This window comes from Grampus griseus, assembly GCF_964374135.1.
Source record: "Grampus griseus genome assembly, chromosome: 14".
In the NCBI taxonomy this organism is placed as follows: domain Eukaryota; kingdom Metazoa; phylum Chordata; class Mammalia; order Artiodactyla; family Delphinidae; genus Grampus; species Grampus griseus.
In genome coordinates, this window is record NC_139008.1 from 45403868 (window position 1) to 45431565 (window position 27698).

The following is a 27698-nucleotide window of genomic DNA, read 5'->3' on the forward strand; positions in this document are numbered from 1 at the left end:
GTTCATGTAGACACTTGCACATATATACATACACAGAGAGAGAGCGAGATCTCTTAAGATTAAAACATCCTGTGAGGTAGGTAATATTATTCCTACTTTACAGACGAAGCACTTAAAGTTTTGTGAGTTCAAATTACTTGCCCAAGGACACGCAAGACTGCGATTCCAAATCAGATGGCCTGGGCCCAATGCACACATGTTTTCACCTGCTCAGTATCTGTCTCCTTTCTTCTGGTGATGACACTGCAATTGTCCTTTTTTTGGAAACAGCCTTCCCCCATGTTGTGCAGACTTCCGGTGACTGTCGGTCAAGGGGCCACGCCCTCCTCTGCTCAACTGGCAAGTAGGTGATCAAAGGCGTTAAGTAGACTCTGTCTCCTATGAATCTGAATCCTGAAAGGAATGGCACAGTGATGGTTGGGGCCGATTCATCCCAGTGGTTGCTGCCGGGAGAAACTATTCCATTTGTTCCTGCATTGCAAACTCTCCAGGCCACTCTGGGCCAGTCCTTCCTGAGGGCTACTCCTTCAGGCTGCCCCTCCGAGCTGTGAAGTTCCCTTCTGCAGAGGTAGGAGGATGCAGGAGTACACCGTCCGATCCCTTCCCCTGGGCCACAGCAGCGCTGGCCCTGATGGCTCACAGCTGAGGCCCTCCCAGCACTTGCCCTCGGCCACAAAAAGCCCCCTCACCTGGTTGAGGACCTTGTCCAGGGGGCAGCCTGCAGGAGTACAAAAACCCAGCCCCCTTGCCTCAATCTGGACAACCCTCAAGGCCATCTCAGGTCCAGAGCTCCCCGTCAGATCAACTGAGGCTTCTGCTGCAATTACGGTTCAACTTCTTCTCCCTGCTGCCTTCACTCTCTCACAGGTGTGACCACTGTGACCACTCTCAATCCACCTGCAGATCCCCATCGCAGAGCCCAGGGAACACGACCTAAGACCGTAGCTCTGATAAACTTCTATGACTTGCTGCCGAAGACTCCTAATTGATTCAGCCAGCTCTGTGTACCCCTGTGTGAGTTCCCTAGGTCTGCCATTACAAAGTACCACAGACTGGGTGACTTAAACAACAGACATTTATTTTCTCACAGTGTCGACAGTGTTGGTTTTTTCTGATGCCTTTCTCTTTGGCTTGTAGACGCCCGTCTCTGCCCAGTGTCATCATGTGGTCTTCCCTCTGGGTTTGTCTGTGTCCCGATTTCCTTTTCTTATAAGGACACCCGTCATGTAGGATCAGGGCTCACCCGTGTGACCTCATTTAACTTAATTACCTCTTTCAAGGCCCTCTCTCCAAATACAGTTACATTCTGAGGTACTGGGCATTAGGGCTTCAACAAATGAATTTGGGGTGGACACAAGTCAGCCTATAAAAACCTCTAAAGCCTGAATTCCTTCCCCATCAACAGTCTACCGCTTCGCATTGTATGGTTCGGAATCTAGGCTGTGAGCAGATGAGTCTGAGTGCTTGACTCTTCTCATTGCAGACTGGATACAACTGCAAAGTGTAACTCTGAAATGTAGTGAATAATATCAATGACAGTACAGGATATATAAAACAGAAAGTGGAATTAAGATGTATCCATTTTAAGTGAAGAAGAACTGCTATCTTCCTTTGAGATGTAGACAAGCTATCAAATCAGTGGGGGAAGATGGATGGGTCGGGGGTCAGGATAACCAGAGTCATGTTAAAATAAATCAAGTTGGAGTCTCTTCGTAATTATTATTAGTATGAAAAAGAAAACCATAGAAGAGTTTATTTTATGATTTTGGTATGGAAAGTGCCTTCCTAAGAATGTCCCAAAACTCAAAAGCATTTTTAAAAAAGGATCAGTTTGACAATGTTAAAAAAGAATCGCCATTGAAATGATGTGCAGCTAATTAAGATTGGAAACAAAGGGAGAAGCCGTGAAACCACACTGACGAACATGCTGAACATCAGCCCTTCTCTCTTAGGCTCATGATCCAGCATCTACAGCCCCCAGGTCCTTGACAGCACAGAGGAAACTGTGTTCTTGCTTCCTGGAGGGTGTCCGCAGTGTCGCCAGCGTATGTCAGCAGACTGATTGCCCGCCTGTTGCATCGGTAACACATTCTGTCATCAGCAGGTCCAAGCAGTCCTGGCTTGGTCTGTGGAAGCTGATTATACCTTGCCACTTGCTGCGAAAGTCAAGGCCTTTGGGTTGATGCATCTCTATTTGTGGCTGCTGCGCCAGCCCCAGCCAAGTGTGTAGCAAAGGAAGAGTCAGATTGGAAGGAGGATATGGAATTTGATCCCTCTGACTAATCACCAGAAAGCAACCAACTCAGCTAAGCTTTACTTGTGAAACAAGGAAATAAAGGCTTACTTCTGGTTAAAAAAAAAAAAAGTCATGAAAATAAAAACAATAAAGTCAAAACTATGAAACAATATTTATCATGTATACTACTGAAAATGTAATTTCCCCAACTTATGGAGAATTTCTATGGAGTAACAAGGAAATGATCCAATAAATAAGTGGGCAAACAATGGAAACAGTTGAGTTAAGGGAAGTACGAATGATGGCTGGACATTCGAAAAAGTACTCAGCTTCACTAAAAATAAGAGAAAGTGCTATTAAGTCCAATTAAGACCATTTGGAGTACTGTATTTTAGATATCATCCTGGTAAAGATCAAAAAGTAAAAAAAATGTGAGCAGACTTGGAATTGTTGAGGATGTGGGGGAACAGGCCCTATTGCAAAATGTCGGTACGGGTGTGCATTGTTCCTTTGCCAATGGAGGGCAATTGGTAATATCCATGAAAATAAAAATGCACACACCATGCGACCTAGAAATTCTACAGATCCTCCCGCATAGTGTGAAATAGAATGTTCACAAAGATACATACTTCGGCAGCAAATGTATGAGTGAGAAGAGTGGCAACAATTCTGGGACAGAAACTGATTGTTGTAACTCGATATCCATTCTCCTCTCCTTCTTTCTTAATAGAACCCCAAATTTTCCACCGACTCCCTGGATTGTGATGACATTTCCCATCCTCCCTTCCAGCTAGATGAAGCTTTGTGACAGGTTTTGGAAACTGAGATATAAGTGAAAGGACTTTGTGAGCTGGGAAGTGTCCTTCTTGACAGGGAGCATGTTGGTCTTCAGACTGGAATGCAGTCGTGAAGGCTCGAGCTCAAGCAGCCACCTTCAAACACAAGTAGAAAACCATGAGCTAGGAAGAGAGGAACAACAAGATAGAAGGACCTTCAGTCTCTGAGATTGTGGTTACCAACGCCAGCCCTGAGCCACCTAACTCTGCTCATCTTTTTTCATGATACACACTTCTATCTTGTTTAAGCCACTAAGTCATTATTTTAGATATTTAAAAAAAGACTTTGGTAAAATAAATTATGGAACATACACAACATTGAACATTAAACAACTCTTTTAAAGAATGAGGTAAATCCACTGAGGTACACACAGAAGTATATGCAGGTATGCTGAGGTGAAATGTTTTACAAGATACATGTTTTATGTGAAAAAAGCAAAGTGCAAAAAGTGTTATGAATTGTTACCATTTCTGCAAAGAATAAAAATCGCTAGACTGTATGTCGTCAACGTGTAGATTAGCTCTTTCTGGAAGGGCACAAGACACTGGTAACAGTAGTTGCCTTTGAGCAAGGAAACTGGGGAACCAGGGAGCAAGAGACTTGTAGCTCTATGCCCCTTGTGTACATTTTGAATTTATCCTTTGTGTATGTATTATCTATTTACAATAAGTAATATAATTTAGAAAAAATGAGAAGATGCAGCTGAGGATGTCTGTTTGTTCCTGTTTGGGGATGAGGCAGAGAGATGGAAATCGCTGGGGCAGAGGGAGGGGAGGGACATACGTAATGTGTGGGAGGTAACACATGCATCACAGGCTAATTGCTGACAGCACAGCATTAGAACCAGCAGATGGGGTGGACGGATGCAAATGAATAAGGTATTAGCAGTGAGATCCAGAGAGAAGCAACAGGCCAGGGAGGAATTTGTGTGACAGATCTGAGAGGACCATGTTCTGACTACGTGTGATTTCTGCCCAGGTCAGAAAAATCATCCTCGGTTACTCCTAGAAAATAGCAACGTATGGTCTGTGCATATTGAAGGCAGAGCAGGAAAGTGATTGAATTCTCTAGCAATCTCCTGAGTGTAACTGTTTGCTGCAATGAAGCTTTTTTTTTTTCTTCCTTTGTCTTAGAGTGTTTTTGATAGATATATTCTTGAAAGTAGAAGCTGGAGGGATGTTTCATTTTCTGGGTACAGAAAACACATATAAACAAGGCAATTAGAGCCAGGTTGTAAAGTGTTTTAAAGATGCCAAAGGAAGTGAGGAGCCCTAACATTTAGGCATCACCTGCAGGGCAGCGGCAAGTAAGATACAGGACTCTTGCCCTTAGCAAGTGTGCTAAGGGAATTGCCATGGATGCCGCTTGAGGTATAAACAAACTAATCAAAACTGGACTGATTGAGTACAGGTAATTCCAGTCAGGATTATTAATATGAACTGCCTGATTAGCATGCAGCCAAGTAGCTCCTATATATATATATATATATATATATATATATAGTTAGATGTTTTAGATTGATTTTAAGTCTTCTCTGAAGACAGCAATAAAGTCTGTGAACATGTTTGCTCAACTTCAAAAATCTGTGCCGCCTACCTAGTAAAGTGACTTAAAAAAAATTGGTGATGCCAAGTGCTGATGGGAAAATGGAGCAATTAAAAGTCTCCTATATTGCTGGTGGGAATGCAAAATGGTACCAGCTCTCTGGAAAACTGTTCGGCTTAAAAAAGTAATAAGGGGCTTCTCTGGTGGCGCCGTGGTTGAGAGCCCACCTGACGATGCAGGGGACACGGGTTCGTGCCCCGGTCCGGGAGGATCCCACATGCCGCAGAGCGGCTGGGCCCGTGAGCCATGGCCTCTGAACCTACGCAACGGGAGAGGCCACAACAGTGAGAGGCCTGCGTAAAAAAAAAAAAGTAATAAAGTTCAACATGTACTTAGCATAGACCAAGAAATACACTTCCTGGGTGTTTACCCGAAAGATATTAAAACTTAGATTCACACAAAACCCTGTATGTGAACGTTTATTCATAATTGTCAAAAAACTGGAAACAACCCAAGTGTCCTTTAACTGATGAATGGCTGTACGGAATGTGGTATAATTAAGTACTACTCAGGAATAAAAAGGGAGCAACTACTGATACACGCAACTATATGGATGAATCTCAAATGTATTATGCTCAGTGAAAGAAGTCAGACTCATGCTGTATGATCCATTTATAAGACATTCTAGAAAAGATAAACTATAGGGACAGAATACAGATTAGTGGTTGCCAGGGGTTGGAGAAGGAGGGAGGAATTTGCTACAAAGGTGCAGAGGGGAAGTTTTTTTTTTTGTGGGGGCAGAGAGTGATGGTACAGTTCTGTCTTGATTTTATTGGTAGCCACACAACAATATGCATTTTCAAGACTCATAGAACTGCCTACAAAAAGGGGAAAATACTACTGTATGAGAATGATACCTCACTAAACCTGACTTTCAAATAAAAAGCCTGTAGCTTGACGGGGGTTTCTGGGATGCCACCAAGTGTTCTGAATCTCGTCTGCATGGGGGTTACATGGGTGTACATGCATGAAACAATTCATTGAGCTGTACACTTAAGATTTGTATACTTTACGTACCCCACCGAATGTATTTTATATCTTATTTTAAAAAATGAATGAAAGAAAAAAGTGTCATAGTTGTTAAAAAACAAAATTAACCGAGTAAATTATAAAGATCTTATAGGCTTTATTCAACAATTCATGAATCGGGCAGCATCCCTTCTAGCGGAAAGGAAGGCGCTCCAGAGAGCCGTACAAAATGGAAGGCTTTATAGGCAAAAGGGGTCATGACTAGGAAGTTATACTAGCAAAGAGCTGATTGTTTGTGGCAAGGTCACCTTATTTTAGGGGACCTCAGGGGTCTATCAAGCAGATTACCTCACCAGTGCTGACCAGTAATTCCAGATGGATTGGTTTAAGATTCCATTCCTGGGGAGGCTGAAACTGTGATTAAGTTAGGTTTTATTATTTTTTTAAATATTTATCTATTTATTTTGGCTGCAAAGGGTCTTAGTTATGGCACGCTGGATCTTCGTTGCAGCACGCGGGATCTTTAGTTGGGGCATGCGGGCTTCTTAGTTGCGGCATGCGGGCTTCTTAGTTGCGGCATGTGGGATCTAGTTCCCCGACTAGGGATCGAACCTGAGCCCCCTGCATTGGGAGCATGGAGTCTTACCCACTGGACCACCAGGGAAGTCCCTTAAGTTAGGTTTTAAATCTCGGTTTGGTGACACGGGACTTAGCACAAGGGACTCCATTTTGGGTCTGTTGTCTCTCTCTCTTTTTTTAACATAGTTAGGAGAGAAAGGGGTGGGGGATTAAATGACTCTATACAACCCTGTTGGCATGGATATAAGACCCCAAATATGATGTCTGATAATAGAGGGCAGGAAGGTTGTGGATACCAGGACAATCGTCACCAATGTCACTGTCTTGCTTAAGGCTGACCCTTTGTATCAACGTGTGTTTGTGGCTTTTCTCTCTATTGAATTCTGCTTCTGACAGCTGCTTTTCCATTTCTAGCACTTTCTCCAACACATCCTCTGCTGGGCAGGAGGGGTAAAAAAAGAGAAAGCCCAGCTCTGAGGACACACACGTTTGGGTTCAGACTCCAGTTTCCATATTTAGAAGCTATATGAACTTCAGCAAATTCTCCATGTTTTTTCATCAGGCAGGTTTTCTTCTCGATGAGCCACACATGTATACAGAAGTCATGGTGTCTCAGGGATATTCATGAACGTTACAGCTCTTTCAGTAACGACTTTGAAACACCTTATTTTGAACTAACACCCCTTTTAGGGTTTGAATGATTTCCACAGCAGTAACAGAGCTGTAAGAACTCCATGGCCCCCTTATGAAGTCATCTGCACAGGGCCCATTGATTTGGATGGTTTCAGTTCTGATAATCCTTCCCTGGAGGGCAGGGGGGCAGAGTCCCAGTTACTTATTTTGTACAGAACAAAAAGTGCTGCAGCTCCTAAACAGCCTAACTTTATTCCTACAAATATACAAAAGTTCAACTCTGCCCAGCACCGCTGGCTGTTGACCAGAGTCACAGGTAAGCGTGGTGGCTTCCTCTTAACCTGGATGCCAAGAATACATCCCTGACCTCTGAGATCAGAGAGAAAGGGAACTTAAACACAGTCTTGCATATACTAGAATACAGGGTTTTTTGTTTGTTTGTTTTGTTTTGTTTGTATTTTATATTCTGGATAGGCAGATAGTTTATTTTCAAGTAATTAGTCACTCAGAGCTTTTCGGATGCAATGTCGCTGGACGCTTATTGTCGTGAAACTTCAACCTGCTTCTATCAAGCCCTGGACTTATCCAGGGCTTATGTGATCTTGGCCTCAAATTGTCTGTCATGAACCTTGGGGCTGCTTTGCTGTGACTGGTCACTCTGCCATCCTTCTGTTGGCTTTGAAACGCTTCCCTCTTTTGGTCCAGTGATGCAATGAAGTAAGTTACTTGGATCTGTGCGTTCAGCAGTTCTACCCAAATTTCAACCGTCATAGGTGGGTTCACAGGGTGAAGGTTTAATCAGGTGAATCCAATGAACAAACTGTTTTGTTTCTAGGCTAGATTTGCGTGGTAGCATATTTGTCTCCTTATGTGAAGAGAGTGCATAGTACCATCCCATCATCTTCTATACTATATTGAATTACCAATATAATTGTCATCAGCACTTCTGGAAAGTGCTGATGGCCTATTTTGTACTTGTTTGTGTTAATCAATGTTAATTACAAAGCAAGCACAGGGGTTAATGAATTATAATGGGCTTAATTAAGCTTGACAGTAACAGACGGCATAACCTTTACGTTATGACCTGGTTAGAGGAACAGAAAAGGACAAAAATGGGCCAAAGAATCATCACATAGAAATTCATATTTATATACTAGCCATCTACAGAAAGAGAACAGTGTAATGAGTTTATTGGTTTTGCTCAGTGTCAATGTTAACATATGACAATCTGGCACTACTGGAATTACAGACAACTATGAGATCTGCTCTTTACCCTTCAAGGACTTATAATTGGATTGGAAGAGCAACACAGAAAACCAAGGTTGAAAGTTCTCCAGTGAGTAACAAGTGAGTGGTGCTGACCGTGTTACAAAGCATTTGGAAGAGGGAGCAATTGCCCTGAGATGGTGCAGTGGGGGAAGACTGGGGATGGTAAAATTCAAAGGGAGAGTTGGACCCAGGAGAGGAGGAGAGGAGATGGCATTTCTGCTCGCGCACAGTATGGCGGTGGGAATGCTGACAGTGTGTTCAGAGAGCATCCATTCTTCCACGAATCGGCTTCATTGACTTAAGTTCCCTGAGGGAGTGGGCGATGGGGAACGTGGTGTCCGCAGTCATGTTGCCTGTCTGAGCCTTGATCTCCTCATGTGTAATGTAAGAAATGAACCTAAAGACTTTCAGCTTCAAACAACAACTCCAAAGGCCCTTGATTAGGGCCCCAGCTCAGAGGTATTTTTTATGTCACTCATATTTCTACATGATTAACAAGGCTCCTGAATGGTCCTATCCATCCAAAACCTTTCTCATTAGATAAGATAGGATGTATTTGGATGCAAGCGATTACACACACATACCCTAAACCAAATGGCTTAACCAGCAACCATTGGTTTAGTGCTAATGAATCTTTTTTTTTTTTTTTTTTGCGGTGCGTGGGCCTCTCACTGTTGTGGCCTCTCCCGTTGCGGAGCACAGGCTCCGGACACACAGGCTCAGCGGCCATGGCCCACGGGCCCAGCCGCTCCACGGCATGTGGGATCTTCCCAGACCGGGGCACGAACCGGTGTCCCCTGCATCAGCAGGCAGGCTCTCAACCACTGCGCCACCAGGGAAGCCCAGTGCTAATGAATCTTGTCAGCAAGGAAAAAGACCCTTTTCCTCTACCCTCTTAAGCTGATAACCTGGGGTGTGCAAATTAAACTGACAAAATAAAAATTAACAGAAGAAAGGGTTTATATTGTACGCACACGGAGGGCATCACAGAAAAGGAATGAAAACTCCCGAAAGCAGTTAGGGCTGGGGGCTTATTATTTTAACAAAGTGCGATACATCGTGGAGAGGTCACTACACAAAAGAAAAGGGTTCGGGTCTTCTAGTGGTTATAAATTGTGGGAAGATAAATATATGGGGGAAAGGAATGGAAGATAAAGATTTGTTTAGTGAGGGTTTGCTGACTTTCTGTCTCTAGTAATAAGGATTATTCTTCTCTTGGTATGGGGGAGAGGAGAGCATATTGACAAAGGGAAATTTATGGCGAAGGGCAAAGAGCTCTTTCTGTGTTGGTTTCTTTTTAATTGCCTTCAGAGTACAATAATTCTCATGCCACAGTGGCATATTTTGGGGTGGCATATTCTGATCCCCTTCTGCCTACAGGTCAGCTTGGTGGTTCTTCTGGTCTGGACAGGCTCTGTTGTTCTGGACTGCTCTCATAAGGCTGTGATCAGCTCTTGAATTGGCAGGGGCTGGCTGGTGCAAGGTGGCCCCACTCCCGTGTCTGGTGGTTGGTTGGCTATTGGCTGTGGCACTGGGTTTGACTGGTCATGCCATCATTCAGCAGGCTAGCCTGACCTTGCTTCCATATGACAGCAGCAAGATCCCTGGAGTGAGAGTGAAAGCACGTAAGGCCTTTTGAAGCCTAGGATGGAAGTAACAAAGTTAATTCTGCTGCATTCGATGGGACAAAGCAAGTAACAAGGCTGGCCATATTAAACAGGTGGAGAAACAGCCTCCATCCCTGATGGAAGGTCACTGCAAAGTGCCAAGTACAAGAACAGGTGGGGAGAACGTATCACTATCTTTAAACCTCCAACATTGCTTTAGGTAAAGAGGCTTCCTCACTATTCCTGTGGCAGGACCCTTGCTTTCCCATCTCGGAATACTTGTTCAAGGCATTTCTTTGCCTCAAAAGTCAGCTCCTCATCCATCTTGAGGTTCAAATGCCATCCCTCCTGCAAGGCTTGTCTCCACAACTAATTCATCTGTGAAACTTTTCCCCATCCCTCCAACTAAATGTGGTTTCTCATTCTGAAGAAGTTGAAATGCTTCCACAGACTCGATAAAGTCCATCTATTCTGAACTCTTTGTGACCATAGGTCTAGTTAAAAGCAATTGAAAACAATCCTTCTTCTGTCTTTTGGTATATAAAATGACTGTGATTTAGGGTGATAGCTTCTATTAAATTGAATCTGCTGTGATTTCTTCATTCACTTCTGCTGTAAAAGAAAGTTGCCACTCATAGTTACCTGCCTATAGCTTTGTGGCAAATTACTATGTATGACTTTCATGATTATCTTTATTGTTACTTTGGAGTTCAGGTTTCTCTCTCGGGCTCCAAAGTACACTTTTTCAAGTTACCTTTGTTTTTAATATTTAGTATTTTAGGAGATCCTAAATTTACTTTAAAATTTTATGACTTAGAACGTGAAAATTGTTTTGTGCTTGGATCGGATGTCTATGATTTCTGTCTCTGATGTGATTATGCATTTGTTTGAAAACCAGAATACTTAGTTTATTGGCTCACTGCATACCTCTGAAATTCAACTTCAGTCCTATGACATAAGGTACTCCCACATGAAGATAATAAGTGTACTGTGTGATATAATGCTTGAGGTCAGTACTTGCACGTAGATGGGTTTTTGAGATGTCAGTATATTCTTTGTTCCAATTTAAGTGTGCCAGTCTGCTGTTTATCAAGGTTTTTAAAAAGTCGTACTTGTGAGAGTGCAAATCAGCTTTATTCCTTAGGGGCTGGAGGAAAAATATATAACTGTACATATAGCTGATAGGAATGTGGTATTTTTTTTCCTGGTAATGGTATTTCAAGATGATTCAAATATTTCGAGGTGGAGTGAACATTCTATTTCAGTGCTTTCTCACTTTGAAATGAAGGAGCTAAGTCTCAGGGAGTTTAAATTACTCACAACTATTTGGCAGTAATGAGATTGCTAAACATCAGGAAAAAAAATTCAATAAATGAGCCCCAGATAAGACCCAAATAAGCTACATCAAAACAAACAAATTTAAACCAACACACACACACACACACACACACACACACACACACACACACACACACGCCTTAATGGTGATGGGATTAATACTCCGTTCTCATTTAATACTATTTGGGTTTTAACCTAGATCTCAGAATCTTTTCTTCCTTCCATCACCATTCAATCTTTTTTTGGAAAATAGAAATGCCCTTCATTCACCCAAATGAATGTCCAAATTGTAGGTTCTTAAATGCTCTTGTGCCCTGGACCCTTTTGGTTGTCAGGTGAAAGCAACATTTTCAGAATAACATTATTAAATGCATAAAATAAAATACATGGGTTGGGAAGGAAAATCAATTATAATGAAATACAGTGAGCAAGATATAAGAAAAATAAATTTGTGATAGAGTAACACATGGTTATATTAAATTACAAGATTTAGTGTCAGTCTAATGTCTACCATAATTTCAAAGTAACAATGATTTTTAACAATTTTAGAAAGCTGCAACAATTATAATTTAACAGGAAAATATCTTTAATTTCTAGAGGTGTCAAAATCTCTGGTATTACTAAAGTTAATATATTTTATGTTACAGATGTAATTTTTTTTTTTTCCTCTCATCCAAGTTCATGGACCTTCTGTCAGATTTGTAACTTTCGCGGCTCCCATGAATACCTGCTCCTTCCTGGTGGGCGCCGCCTGCCACACCCATGTGGGGCCTGCTGCCTTTGACCAATGGGAAATCAGCAAACTGAGCTTCAACAGAGCTACTGGGTGTGCCCTCCTGGAAGGCTTCTTTACCCAACTAAGAAACCCGGTCTAACCTTTTTGAGGATGAGAAAGAGGACGGAGCACAGGCTTCCCAGTAATCCCAATTGAGTCCAACCTCCAGCCCCTAGCCCCGTTAGCCCAGGTTAACTGAACCTCACAGAACCTCACAGAACCGTGAGAAATAATAAGTGGTCTTTCTTTTAAGCCGCTAAATTTGGGGCTGTTAGGCCGGGATACACAACTGATGTGGACTCCTGAATTTTTCCACTGACCCCTTGGATCCCAGATGGAGACACGTGAGTGTTTTCCACTATCAGTATTTCAAAGCTTCCACACTCTTTTGAGATCACTAACCTCTCGCTCCCCTACGTGTGGGTCGCAGCCGGCTGCAACCACAATCCCGGGAGTTTGTTGGAAATGCAGCATCTCAGGTTTCACCCCAGAACTGCCCAATCAGAATCTGCAAGTTCACAAGATTCCCCAGGTGATTTGTATAAGCGTTAACGTTTGCAAAGTACTTGGAAGCATGCACATTAACGTTTGAGAAGACTAGCCAACTCTCTACCTTGTCATTAATCTGCCCTTTCAGAGACTTCTTTCACTCTCGGTTAAAAATATTCTCTGGCCAAGTCTCTGTTCCGTCCTGCCCGGCTTGAGTTGCAGACTTACTGCCTCATATTGAAAAGCTCCAGGAGTGGTAGGTGGGACTAAAGTGTCTGCAGGACTGCGATGGTCTGTTTTGTCAAATGGCAAAGTCACGAAGGGACAGAGGGCTCATAGGCAAGTATAGGATGTTGGAAAAATGAATGAATGAATGAATGCTGAAACATTCCAAACTACCAACCAATAAAGCCCCAGACACAGCAAATCGCTTTAATGAGTAAAACTAGAATTCTTCCTACAAAGTTTGTGTAATTTGCTGTCTTTAAGAATTGGGCTGGCTTTGCCAGCTCTGGGGCCCTCTCACGTTCTGTGCGCTGAGGCCCCCGACCCGGATAGGGTGGTCGTGAACAGGGGTGACGGTGGCTCACCGAGATGTCGGGCCACGCCCTCCGGGAAGGGCGCCCGCGGAGTTTGTCCCGGCGCAGCTCCCATATAAGGCGGGGCCCGCCCCTGCCCGGGCAGCCGGGCGTCGCGCAAGCTCCTTAACGGCGTCTTGAACCCTCCCGCCGCTACCGCGCATGCCCGGGCCGCTCCGGAATCCGGCGCTCCTGATTTCCCCGTAGCCCTGTGGTCAAATCCGCACCCAGCTCCGCGCCCCCCAAGGGGGAGAAGCCAGGGTTCTCCCGGCTCTAGAAACACGTGGTTGCTGATTTCCGGCCAGCCTCGGGGTTCTAGGGAAGCTGATGCGACGATTCCTTGTCTGAGTGGGTTACATGTTTGCAGACATCATTTCACTTAAAGCATGAACCAACTCCAAGGAGTTGTTCCTGTTTTGTAGATAAAGCAAAAGCCTCAGAGATGCCCAGTAATGCAGACTGGACGCCTCCCAAAGCTAGTGTTGGAGCTGAGGCTCAAACCCAGGAGCCCAGCCTCCACTTCTTGCGGCCTCCATTATAGCTTGGCTTGCTGGGGGAGTAGTCCCTCCGACTCAGTCGGGCCGCCTTCCTTAGAACTAGGGACGCTGCCAGCAGCTCCTGGTTGTCCTTGGGGGCGTGAAATACCGGCGGGGAGAGGGTGAGGGCAGAGCATCCCTTTATGGCCCCGTTAGGAACATGGGGGCGCAGTGGATCTTGAGTATGGGCACTGCCTTCAGTGGGCCTTCCTGCCCCCACCCGAGGTGGGGGGCAGCTGTGGGAACCGAGGCAGGAAGCGTGGGGTACTGGGGTTGGGGTGGGTGGGCTAAGCGGCCCAGAATGGGGCAGCAGGAGGAAGGCAGAGCTGACGCCTTGGTTAATGTGGCCCGCAGTTAACAGGTGGGCCACTGGGTGTGTGTGAAAGAATGCCTGAATGCATTCATGCTTGACGGACTGAATGAATGAATATGCATTTCCCGGGAGAGGGCGGCGGGGACGGGGCCTCCCGACAAGAAACGGGGTCGGACCTCGCTTCTCCCAGAAACCCTAGGCCCGGAGGAGAGGGTCGTCCCCACCCCAAACTCCTTTAAGTTTAAAACTACTAAACTGTAACATAAGTGCGAAAAAAGTCCAATTAAGATCTGATTTCAGCCAATATAGCCATTCTCGCCCACATTTAAAACCTCCAGTACCCTTTTTATTTTCATTTCTCTGTATCCCTGAATTTAGGCGTCCAGAGCACACGCGCTCGGACAGCCTTAGAGTAGCAGAGAGGACCTGAGGAGCTGCCCATTATCAAGCTGTGATAATCTCTGTGCTTCAGTTTCTTGCTCCGTAAATTGCATGAGCTAACACCTGTACAGTGGGGTAAAGCCAGGTCCTTGTTAAGGGCCGAAAAACTGTTTTTGGTAATCTGACCCCAGGATTGGGGTCCTTGCGCTGGCCGTAAATTACTGTGAACTCCTCGTTTTCCTCCTCCTCCCCAGTTTTTAAAGGAATGAGGTTGGGCTTTAAGCTTCCCTGAAATGACTCCATCCCCGTTCCCAGGCCACTTGATCTGCCTAGATTTGTCGACCTCAGGCGGCGGCGCCCAGGCATCCTGTCCCCGCCCCTCCGTGCTCCAGGCCCCGCCCAGGCAACCCGGCCCCGCCCCTCCGCGCCTCCCGGGCGCCGCCAAAGCCCGGGGCGCGGATCACGCGGGCAGGAGCCGCTCTGGGCATGCTCAGTGGCAGGGCAGGTGGGGCCGCCGCGGGCCGCCGGGTCCGGCCGGGAGCGGAGGGGCGGGGGCAGAGGGGGAAGTGGGCGGGAGCCACGGGCGAAGTGTCGAGAGCCGCCGGCAGCCGCGGGACGCTGGGCAGGTGGGAACCCGCGTGGTCCGGGCCGCGATGAGCAATGGCATCGGTCAAGGTGGCCGTGAGGGTCCGGCCCATGAATCGCAGGTGAGTAGGAGGGCGGGGCGCAGGCGGGCCCCTGAGGCGTCCCCACCCGGAGGAAGTTGGTCTCCAGCTCCCCTCTAAGGCCAGCCTGGACTTAAGTGTCAAGAGCCGGTCTCCGGCCCACTGGGCCCTGGCTGTGGCCTCTGGGGGCCTGGACCACTTGAAGCTTTGCTGTTCCTTTCACACTGCCCTGGAGGGGCCCTGGGGGGTAGAGAGTTCACGAGGCCACGGAGGAGATTCCTGTTAACTCTTCCAGGTCCCATTAATTTGAAGAAGTTTGCTTCTTCTCTCTTTAAAAAGCATCAAGGGAACAGTTTCACGAGGGTGTAAATCCATGAGCGTGGTCATGAGGGCACCAGAGCTGTTAGGAGAAGTCCCCCCAGTTATGCCAACTCAGAAGTTCTCTAATTGTTATCAGTGTTACTTTTTTCAACTCTTAAGAAGTGATTTCAGTTCCCTGAACTTGAACCCTAACTTCTAATCAGTAGTTTAGCAGTTCTTAACTTAAGGTTAAAGAGTGGATGGCAAAACTTTAAAAACTTTTGTTTCCTGGAAAAAAAAATCAAGGACACTTAAGTACACGTGTTTGAAATATGCTGTTGTTAACAGCTGGGGGGGAATTATAAACACATTTAGAATTTAATCTTGTATGTTTCTACGAAGTAATGCTTTTCAGAATGATTTGACTTTGCGTTCACTGAGGAATAGTTTGCTTTTCGGTGACTACTTTATAATCAGTTTTTACAAGAGTTAGCTTTTTAAATTGGTTTAAAGAACTTTAAAGAATGAAGTAGATCTAAATGGGATGTGTCCTTCCCAATTGATAGGAGCAGTTCACACAAGGCCATTTGTTTTTATTGGCTTCTCAGTCAAGTTGGACAGTTGACTTACCATATGGCCTTTGCTACTTTCTTTGTATCAACTTTGGAGGTCATCAGAAGATCATAAAATCAAGAGATTGCCGGAGCCTTCTTTGGCTCATCTGAATCTGTTTTTCTGTTGGCAGATAGGGAATCATTATTCTGGTTTATAACTATTGGAGACCAGTGCTTTTGTGATTGTTAAGTTATCTCTAAAGCTTTTTAGGGAAGGAGTTTGACTTTTTTGTAAGTCCTAAGAAAATACGTAGGTTTCTATGTATATTCAGTCCTACAAGACAAATGGACCCCAGAGTCATTTAGATGTTTTTGAAAGATTGTTCTTTATTTTGGATTTACATGTATATCGAAGTTCCTTTCCTTCTTTGAAATAAAGAAGTGTTGGAGCGCATGCTACGAGATTGTATTGAGTAGCTTTAGAAAGCAATTAAGTGCCGCCTACCAAATGCACGGGCATTGTGCTGGGTGCTGTCTGTGGGACAAGGTAAGTGAGGTCTGCTGAGTGTCTTTCTGGTGAGGGAGGGACTGCAGACTAGTGGGACTCTCATAAAACCCTGGGTGGGTTGGGAGGGATGCTACTGGTGCGTGCCTTGACAGTGGAGGCCTGAAGCCCAGGTATGTGGAGAGAAGACAGGAAACATGTCCAAAAGCCACGTGCTTTGGGCAGATAGATGGATGTGATGATGTCTGTGCTCTCAGCAGAGAACTCTTGTGGTGGCATCTGGATTAGGGCAAGAGGTAAGGAAGCAGTAGTCTGGCTATAGGTGGAGATGGGAAGCCTGGAAAGATCCACGGAGACAGTCTGCTGGCAGAATTGACGGGATTTGGCAGTTCATTGGGTGAGAAGGAGGGGAAAGGGGAAGAACACGGAGTCATTAACTGAGGTTTGATGCTCAGGGAGGTAGAAGAGGTTTGGGGAAGGTGGACGGTCAGGGGGGTGCATTCTCTCTTGGGTTTGAAAGTTATAGGAGATGCAGTAAGTGTCAAGTACAAGGATAGCATCTAGCACAGGATGAGTGCTGTCCCAGGTGTTGACCCTGTTCACTGTCCGACGTGTGGGAAGGACATCCGTCTCTCTGCTGGTGTTCAGTAGACTGTAAGAAACATGGGTCTCAGGTGATCTGAGGATTGACATTTGGAAATCTTTTGCACGTGGATGACGGTTTAAGAATGTTACAGTGAGGAGGGAATTTCTCAGCAGGAGAAAATCTTACTTTTATGTATAAAGCACAGATATTCAGTAGATTTTAAAAAAAGAAAATGTTTACAGTGAGAAGAAAAGGGATTCAGGGATTGGACACTGGGATATGCTTCTCTGTAGGATTCCAGGGAGAAGATTGGCTTGCAGCTCATGGAGGAGAACCAGCAGAGCAAATGGTCATGGCAGGAAAGGAGAAAGGTCTCCCGAAGGAGGTGGTGGTGGTTATTGTCAGATGTTGCCAAGATGGTGCTCTGAGGATGCCAGTAAGATGAGGTCCTCGGTCTTGGAGACAAGAGCATTGATAGCCTTCCAAAGAGCAGTTTCATGGGGAGACAGTGATCTGGAAGTTGGGAGTGAAATAGAAAGACATATACAATTGGCCAACCAAAAGTACTTGGCCTAACTCATAAGGAAAGGCTTCCAAGTTATAATGGCCGTAAGAAACCATTTTTCACTAGTGAGATTGGTGAATATTAACTGAACATTGAGTGTTGGTGATGGAGTCATAAAGGATCAAGACCTCTGAGACTTCCATGCTGGGAAATTTGACAGTAGCTGTCCAGATTAGAGGTTTATAAAACTCTTTGGTTGAGGAATTTCATTGCTAAGATTTTATTTTATGGATTATATTCCTACCTACGAAGAAGTATGTGTAAGGATGTTTCTGCATCATCATTGGAACAACAACAAAAAAATCATAAATGATCTAAATGTACAGTGATGGAGGATTTGTTAAATTATTGCCTATTCATTTGGTAGAATGCTTTGTAGTACTTAAAAAAGAATGTGTTGATCTTAAGAGTTCCAAGATAGGAGATTAAGTGAGAAAAGCAAGATATCCACATACACACTCACTACAGTAGAGTTGTGTGAATGTGTGTGTTCAAAAATATGTACATAGAGGCACACACAGGGCCATACCTGTATGGAGTGATTCATAAGAAGCCTGGCAGTGGTAACTCTGGGGAGGAGAGCTGATGAAGAGTGTCAGGTGAAGATAGATGGCTTCTTTTTTGGTTTTTTTCCCTTTACTGTTTGAGTTTTTACTTTGCTCATTGGTGGTGTTATAATTAATAATTGAAAACTTGTGTATGTAATTTTAAAAAGTTATCTAAAAAGTCACTGGCACTGGAGAAAGAATTTTCAGCTGGTTGTCTGGGAGGATTGAAGGAAGTTGTTAAAAATATTTTCCCCCAGTTTGATTGAGATGTAATTGACGCATCGCTCTGTGTGTCAGGTGTAGAGCAGAAGGACTTGACTTGTATATGTTGTGAAATGATTACCACGATAAGGTTAGTTAACATCCATCATCTCATGTAGTTTTCCAAAAAAAAAGGAAAAGAAAAAAATGGTTTTTTCCCCTGTGATGAGAACTCTTGGGATTTACTTTCTTAACAGCTTTCGAATATACTATCCAACGGTGTTAACTATAGTCATCATGTTGTACATGATGACTTATTTATTTTATAGCTGGAAGTTTGTACCTTTTGGCCCCCTTCATCCAATTCCCCCATTCCCTACCCCCTGTCTTGGGTAACCAGAAATCTGTTTTCTTTTTCTAAGTTTTTTTTTGTTTATTTTGTTTTTTGTTGCTTCTTTTTTTTAAGATTCAACATATAAAGGCGATCTATACAGTATTTCTCTTTCTCTGACTTCTTTCACTTAGCATAATACCCTTAAGATTCATCCTTGCTGTTGCAAATGGCAGGATTTCCTTTTTCATTGCTGAATAATATTCATATATTCATATATATATATATATACACACACATGTATATATGTCACGTCTTCTTTATCCATTCATCTGTCGATGGACAGTTGTTTCCATGTCTTGGCTATTGTAAATAAGAGTACAGGCGCTGAAGGCAAAGAGGAAGCAACCAGCCCGAAGGAAAGGCCTGGAGTGATAGGGAGGTGAGGTTGGCCGTTGCAGCCAGGCTGTTGAAGGATGGGGCAGTGTGGTGAAATACTGACTCTGAGGAGGAGCCTGTTGCGGTCACCAGTCCTCCTTGCAAGAAACACCCAGTGCTTGATTAAGGACAAGATGTGATGAATTTGTTTTTACTACTGTCCGAGAGGAGGAAATTTCTCCCTCTACCGCTCTCTTGAGTTCTTGTGGCTAGACTAATAATAAAATTGACCCAAGATTTAACAGGAGAAAAAGAAACAAATTTGTAAGGAATTGACAGGACAAAGAAACTTAGGTTTTGTGTGCCCAATTATTGAAGAGCCTAAACAGAGTTTGGGCTTGGGGTAGTAAGTTAAAGAAATAACAAGGCTCCAGATTCCCTATTTTTGACTGTAAGGGTGTCCTTCTACCTCCACATGTGAAGGGAGTGTGCCCTTCACATGGGAGATTGATTCTCCTGCTCTCAGGGAAACAGAAAGGAGGGTGAGAGTGACCCTGTTGGATTGGCCGTTTCTTAAGAAACTTTAATTTAAAACAATTAATATGCCGTGAAGGTGCATTTTGGGGTAGCCCATCCTGAATCTTAACACTGCCTTATGGCTTTTTTCTTTTTTTCTTTCTTTTTTTTTTTTTTTTTTTGCGGTACGCGGGCCTCTCACTGTTGTGGCCTTTCCCGTTGCGGAGCACAGGCTCTGGATGTGCAGGCCCAGCGGCCATGGCTCACAGGCCTAGCCGCTCTGCGGCACGTGGGATCTTCCCGGACCAGGGATCGGACCCGTGTCGCCTGCATTGGCAGGCGAATTCTTAACCACTGCGCCACCAGGGAAGCCCCAAGATTGGCGGTTATTATTACTGTTACTTTTAGAATTTAATGATGGTACCTTTATTCCATAACACATATTTAAAAAATGTTTTACCAAAAAGAAAAAATTTGCTGAGTGCTGGCAACAGGCCAGATGTTAGCGTTATAATGTACTTTCTCATCTTATAAGGCAGGTCCGCCCCAGGCCTTCTATTTGTGAGGGTTCTCAGCTTCTCTTCCCGATCAGCCTCTCAGGTAGAATTTGCTGTCATGTCAATCAAGTTAAAAACAAAAGAAAAAAACGCCAGTGGTAGTTTGACTGGGGTTGATGTCTTTAGACTCTACTAAAGTTTTCCCATTTTAAGAGCAGGAGTGTTGGGGAAAATCGCTCAGTGGTAGCCTCTTGGGTCTGTGATGACGCCAGTCTCTCGTGTTAAGGGTGGGTGGTGTCTGTCAAGATGGTACCATGCACCAGGCACCGTGCTCATTTCTTCACCTTGGCAACTTCCTTTCCCCCTCACACCAGCTCACTGATGGAGGTCTTTTCACCCCATTTTACAGATGGGAAACTGAGACCCCTGAGATAATAAAGTGCGGCTGAGCCAGCTCCACTTCCCTCCAGAGCCCTTTGCTTGGTGACTTCTTGTCCCCGGGCTCGCTGATGACAGAAGCCCTTGGCCTCAGGGGACGGCTGGGCTGGTGGCCGAGGAGAGACACAGGCACACCACACACGCAGATAACACAGAATCTGTGAGGGGATTCTGGAAGCTGGAGGACGAGGTCTCCGGGGCTTCCCAGGGTCCCTTGGATGAGAGGGTGGGGTTTGAGTTGAGCCCCGAAGCAGGGGTGTAACCAGCCACCATTTAGGGAGCGTCTGTGAAGTGCTTGCCTGGTGATCTTTGGAAGTTAGCACAGTGGCCGCATTCTGCGGATGAGGGGCTCAGAGACCTGAGGTCACACAGCTAGGTCGCGGTGGAGTCCGGGTTGGAGCTGAAGTCTCTCTTACTCTCATTTCTAAAGCCCCTCCATTGTACAGAAGACTCAGATAAGAGGAGGGTGGGGATGGCTGGCAGGTGGCACCGAGTACAGTTACCCGGGATCTTGGACTCACTGGAGCTTTGTGTAAGGATTAGTTGAGAGGTCGGTGGGCAGGGTGTTGTGAGGACATTTCTTTGTTAAGCTTGGGAGTTTGGGCTTTTATACTGCAGTCCTGTGCTGGCCCTTGGCGGCGTGCAGCTCCTTAAATTAACTGTTCAATAAAATGTAAAATGTAGTTACTTAGTTGCACAAGTCACATTTCAAATGCTCCGTAGCTACATACTGAACAAGGCAGATAGATCATGTCCATCTCGTGGAAAGTTCTACTGGACAGTAAGCCTGACCTGGGTTTGAATCCCGGCTCTGCACCTTCCTAGCTCTGGGTCTTGGCACTTTACTCAGGTGTTCTGTGCTTCAGTTTCTTCACCTGTAAGACGGAGATCTTCTCAGGACCCCCCTTGTGGGGCTGAGATGATGACTGAATGAAGTAACCCTTGCTAACAGTATTGGGCCCCAGAGTAAGGGCTCTATAAATATTGGCTACTATTATTAGGCACTGGGAGCTGCTGATGGCTTTTCAGAAATATAGCAGTGTAGGGAAATAATACCAGCATTCCAGCAACAGTGAACATTGATTGACTGTTTCCCAAGTGCTGTGCTAAGTGCCTTTTATGCACTATTATCCCACTGACTTTCCTGCCATATTCTGGGGTGCAAGACCCTGAGACCTCAGATGTCCTTTAGATTGGGCAGAGGCCACTGCCGGCAGACCATTCAGAGAACTGGAGTATGACCAGTAGGGATGGGATTCTGAACCAGGCTGGCGATGTAAGTAACAGGAAAGGAGGAGTCAAAGGATGAAACTTACAAACAAAACCCTGAAAAAACCTTCACGGTGTTTTCTGATTGTGAAAATAACGTATGCTTGTAAAAAACGTCTGCTGAAAAGTGTACCAAAGAAATCAAATTGAAAATTGCTCATAATTCCATGGATCCAGAGATGACCCCTCCTAAAGTTTTGGTGCATTTAAATCCAGTCTTTTTTTCCTGTTTGTGTAGCAGCATAATGTATAACTATCTTATATCCTGTCTTTTACGTTTGCAAGAGACATTCTGAAGACCAATCAGTAGGACATAGAGAGGCAAAGAGTCAGATGACTGAGAGGCTTGGGGCCCTATTAAGTGGACGAATGACCTTTGCCAAGGTCAGGATGTGGGATGAGCCTGTTGGGGTGGAGGGCCATGGTGGTCAGTTGAGTTGGTTCCGGATGCTGGTGGGGCTGCAGAAAGTAGGAACTCAGGTGAGTTATCAGCTCTGCAGGTGCATATTTGGAGGTGGGTCGCTTGAAGGTGATAGCGGCTGTGGTGGCAGTGAATGTTGTCTCTGAGGAGGACCATGGTAAAGAAAGAAGGGGTGGGATAGCAGAACTGCATGACCTGGGTTAAGACCGAGCTGTCAGTAGCTGGCCGAGTGACCTGGGCAGGTTGGTTTTACTCCTGGGCTCAGTTTCTTCTTTTGTAAACAAGGACTCACTGAGCCTATTTTAGGGGGTTTACAAAGTCAGAACTGTTTTCACACCCATAGTAAGATATTTGCTGTTTTTACTCTCATCTCTCACGAGGGTACTGTGGAGTTTTCGAGAAGCTACGTGATGTGTGATGACGTCGTGAGTCTGTGTGCAGTGCATTGTGTCAAACATGTCTCAGTTTTCATTTCTAATATGGTAACTATAAATGGGTATATCAACATTAATAAAAGCTCTTTAGGCTCTTCAGTTATGTTTAAGAGTTGTAAAAGGCTACGGAAGCCACAGCATGTGAGAGCCGCAGCTGTAAAATGATAGTGCATAAGTTGTTGAGGGGATTAGATGGAAGGGTGTATATGGAGAGAGTGTTTAGCATACTTCCAGGCATGTAATATCCTTTCAACAAATCAGAGCTGCTATTATTTTTTATAATCACCTGTTACTGACAACTACACTTAAGCAGACAGGAGTGGAGGGCCAGGCAATGGAGACAGGAAGGGAGAAAAGCAGGAGAGTGAACGTCCTGGTCATTAAGGGAGAGGAGAGGGGGTCACCAGCATCGGAGGTGCTGCAGGTCGAGGTCCGAGCCCAGCTGGCTGGGGAGGTGATTGGCTCCTGTCTCTGGAGGGAACTGTTTTAGTTGAGGGGTGGGAGGGGATGCTAGTGGGGTTGGGGGCGGGAGGCTGGCGGTGGGGGCCAGGAGGTGGCACCTGTCGCTGCCCTTCCAGTTAACGGAGGGATTAAAGGAAGGAGAGAGCTCACCCCTGTTCACCTGTGCAGTTTGGCTCCTGTAATGAAATCTAATCTCCTTTACTGATTGTGTGAGGCACTCAGACCCCAGCCCTCACCTGGGCATCGCAAACCTGGGCCTGGCAGAGAAGTTTGTGTGTGTGTGTGTGTGTGTGTGTGTGTGTGTGTGTGTGTGTGTCAGAGGTTATTTAGAAATGTCCAGTTGTGCAGTACGTAGATAGCACTCTGGTCTGAGCTGATTTAGCCTACACATTCTCATTTCATGATCAACTTCCTAAATTATTTCAGTAGCTTTTTCTATTTTTGTGGGTCCTGGAATTGGGATGCAGTCTTGCTGAGGCCTGTTTTATGAAACGAAATACATTACAGCTAGACTTACACGGCCTGGGGGAGATGTGACAGTGCCCCACCACGCCCAGGCCCTTCCCCAGGTTGAAGCCTCTGGTTGATTTCCATGATGGAGAAGTCCTTCCTGGGAAGGTTGTCATTGTTCCCTTGGATTCGGCCCAGTGACTCACATCAGGCACGACTGCTGGCGGGGCCTGGAGCTTTCCTTCACTCTCGCCCACTCTGGGCTGAGCATGTGTGTTTCCTGCTCTGTCCATTTCCAAGTATATTCATTATTCATTGTTGCTGCCCAGTGGAGGGGAAATAACTGTTTCTGTGATCAGCAATCTACTCATAGACACTTGGAGCAATTTCAATGGGATGTGTAGAATTTAAAGTCAACTGAGAAAGTGCTTTCACCGTAATGGTGTTGACAAGTAATTTTTTTTTTTTTTTTGCGGTACACGGACCTCTGACTGTTATGGCCTCTCCCGTTGCAGAGCACAGGCTCCGGACGCGCAGGCTCAGCGGCCATGGCTCACGGGCCCAGCCGCTCCGCGGCATGTGGGATCTTCCCGGACCGGGGCACGAACCCGCGTCGCCTGCATCGGCAGGCAGACTCTCAACCACTGCGCCACCAGGGAAGCCCTGACAAGTAATTTTTGTCCCCAGTGACTATTTCTAGCCACTCACTCACTTATTAGGAATTCTGTTAAGTCTTATAACATCATTATCTAATTCAATTCTTGACAACAATCCCACAGGGGTGAATATTTTTAGCTCCATTTTATAGATGAAGAAACTGGGGATCAGAGAAAGATCAGGTCCCCGCTCAAATGTCACTTCTTCTGAGAAGCCTTTATCACATTGCATTGGTCTCCTGGCTTCACAGCATTTACCATTATTGAGTTTGTGTGCACGTGCGTGTGTGCACACGTGCATGGGAATGTGTATGCATGTGAAAGGATTTTTGTTTTCTTGTTTCTTGTCTCTCTGCTTCATGCCCATAAACTCCGTGAGAGCTGGTAACCTTGTTGGGTTTGTCTGTTTCCCTAGGGCCTAGAACTGTGCCTGGCAGAGACAGGTACTCAGAAGATATTTGTTGCATTAATAACTGTCATCTCCTCCCCAGTCTTTCAGTATGTGGATGCTTTTAAGGAATCCGGGATCCGAAGCCCAGCATCCGTGGGATGCCTCACATTGCTCCCGTGAGCAGAAGGGAATTTTGATGATCCTCCTGTTGGGTATTAGGCTGGGGAGGCAGAAGAGAGCTGAGGAAGAGCCTGGGGAAAGCTTCAGGCTTTCCCTGTGTATTAAGTTAATTATACACAAATTACACATCAAATACGTGTTATGTTTGTCTCTTAAGGTTAGAGAATTGGAGGTTAAACACTATGTTTCAATGATATATAGTTTATGGGACAGAACACACTTGTTCCTTTAGAAAAGGATTTTTTTTTTAACTTGAAATAATTATACAGTAAAGTTCCCATATATGCTTCACTCAGCTTCCCCTAACATCAGCGTCTTACGTAACCACGGTGCAGTTGTCAGGACCAAGGCATCAGCGTGGTGCAGCCCTGGTAACTGGACATGGTTTTCCTGAGAACGTCCTTTTTCTGTCCCAGGAGCCGGTGCAGGATCCCACATTGGATATAGTTGCCATGTCTTCTTTTTTTTTTTTTTTTGTGGTACGCGGGCCTCTCACCGTTGTGGCCTCTCCCGTTGGCGGAGCACAGGCTCCGGACGCGCAGGCCCAGCGGCCATGGCTCACGGGCCCAGCCGCTCCGCGGCACGTGGGATCCTCCCGGACCGGAGCACGAACCCGCGTCCCCTGCATCGGCAGGCAGACTCTCAACCACTGCGCCACCAGGGAAGCCCGGCCACGTCTTCTTAATCTCTTCTGGTCAGTGACAGTTTCTAAGTCTCAGAAGAGTGCCAGTCAGTTATTTTGTAGAATGTCCCTCAGTTTGGGTTTCTCCCACGGTTTGTCATGATTAAACTGAAGTTATGCAGTTTTGGCAAGAAAGCCACATAAGTGTCCTTCATTTCCTATCATGGGGGGGTCATGATGCCAGTATGTCTCGTTACTGGTGATGTCCACGTCAGTCCCTTGGTCAAGGTGGTGTCTGCTGGGTTTCTCCACTGTATTGTTATATTTTTTCCTCTTTGTAATTAATACATATCTGAGGGAAATACTTTGCAGGAAAAGTTTTTGACTTCAGTTTGCAACAGTATTTATTTTTTGCCCGTGGGAACACATTTCAGATTTTCTAATAAAAGTTATTGTGAATATAAGATTCATTTAAAACATTTTTTCCCCCTCTGAATTAGTGAAAAAGGATTAATCACATTTAAAATGAAGGACATTTGTACTTTGGAAGGTTGGTGACGATTGTACAGGACTATGCATTTAAAACATCTGCAGTAAGACCTTTATCAGCCCAATGCATGCTGATGTTTCTACTCTCTACTATTTCATTTAAAAAAAAAAAAAGATGGTCTTTATCCACTAATTTATGATCGGTGGTTTGAAAACACTAGCGTAGTGAATCTATTATTCAGAGCAGAACTTGGTAAAATGTGCTTTTTCTACATGAGGGAACATTGAAATCAGGATGCTGTTAGAAAGTCAGTCCTCTTTCCTCTTGGAAGCTGGGGGTGAAGGGTGGGGCTTATGATCCCAAGAGGATAAATAAAGCTTAGAATGAGAATTTTCAACTTCAAAGAGTCTAGGATTCTGAGTCCACCGTGGGATACCCAGTATCAAGAGCTTGCTCTCTTAAGCTCTCGTGGCTTCATGGTGTCGTGGTCTCTTGCCAGAGTGAGTGTGCCTACTGATTCTTATTTTCAGGATTTATTAAACAGAGTCTAAGCCATCACAGTGACTCAGCTTGGGGCACAGGTAAACCACTTCGTGAGTTCCCTCTAAGTGGGACTTCAAGTTCCCCAGGGAGCTTTCCAGAAAAACTGATTCAAGGTGATGGAGGCTAGCTGGGAAGTGAAACAAGTTGCAGAGATAAAGCTTTTAAAAATATTGGGTTTTGGTCTGTTGGCTTTCTTTTCGTAGAGTTAGTGTTTTTATAGGAGCTATCTCTGCTTGATCAGATAGAAGGGCAACTAACTGTGAGAAAAATGTCAGGAGTCCTGGGCCGATGCTCATATATGATGATCCAATTGAGATGTTTTCCTTCTTTTTTAAAAAATTGTCATTTTGAAATATGTACAGAAAGTTGCAGAAATAGTGCAGAGTTCTCGTGTAGCTTTCACCTTACACAGCTGTAGTATAATTAAACACCAGGCTAGTAACATTGATACAGTATTATCCACTGATCTGATTCATCCAGATTTCCCAAGTTGCCCAATAGTGTCTTTTTCTCTGGTCCAAGATTCAGTCCAAGATGACACAAGGCATTTAGTTGTCTTGTAAAATATCTCCTTTTTAATTTAGCTTTTCTTGTTCTTAGGGTCAACTTTGACTATACTGATATATTAAGGATGAGAATAGGTAACTGCCCTGCCCACCACCCCAGTACCTCTGTCCACTCAAAGGATTGAGGAATTTTGCCTCCTGGTGTCCTTGGTTGTTTGAGCGGTTAACACCTTGGTTGGATTAATTGTTCCCCATGTCAATGCAAAGGAAAAGGGGACCTTTAATCCCTGATGGGGCTTTTCCCCAAGAGAACCTTATTTCCTATAACCTAAGTGTTAACTTAGCCTGTACATTCTACTAACAAACAGCTTTCAGATTTTCTGTTCTTTCTGATGAGTAATAAATGAATTGAAGGACCAGTGGAAGGAATTTATTCTTTCTTTCCTGGAACATAAGTGCTCTGAAACTGATTTGATTGTCTCTGATTTGATCTTGGCTGGAATTCCTCTCTCTTTTGATTTTAAAAAGTCAGAGGATCTTGTGGTTGTTTCTGCTTTTACCATCTTTTCCCCTCCTCCTTTTATTCTACTCTGACTTTTGAGAGACAGCTGTTGATAGTCAGTCCTGGATAAATCCCATTTATTTTCTCTACCATCTTTCTTTAGCCTTTGGACCGTGCTTTTAGTTATTGATTTGCCATTTCTTATTCATTCATACCCTCATTCAGCAGACAGTAAGTGCTGTCTGTGTAAGAGAAACTGATTTTTTTTTGTGTGTGAGCTTTTCCTTGGAGGGCATACCTTTGAACTGTGGCTGGATTAAATTAGCAAGACAGAGCTTTCACTGCCCCATGATCCCAAACTTTCACACAGTGCTCAGTGAAGGTGCGAGAGAGGCATGGGTGTTGAAGGGTAGGTAAATCAGGTGGTCCCAGGGTTGCATCCTGGCATTGCCACGAACTACCTACATGGTTTTCTAAAGGATACTTTAGTCTGCTGGTCTCTTCTTTCCTCATCTGTATAATGGGGACAATATTACCTTATTT

The 27698-nt window shown here is 44.8% G+C and overlaps 1 protein-coding gene across 3 annotated transcripts in view; it reads left to right on the plus strand.

Annotated features, from left to right (window-relative positions):
- Window positions 1-14718: 14718 nt before the first annotated feature.
- Window positions 14719-27698, plus strand: part of KIF16B (kinesin family member 16B) — a 280303-nt gene continuing 267323 nt past the window's right edge. For all 3 annotated transcript variants that reach the window (XM_082670031.1, XM_082670032.1, XM_082670033.1), the window contains exon 1: window positions 14719-14852. In XM_082670031.1, the coding sequence (XP_082526157.1) occupies window positions 14806-14852 (47 nt within the window). In that variant the 5' untranslated portion in view covers window positions 14719-14805. The remainder of the gene's footprint in view (window positions 14853-27698) is intronic.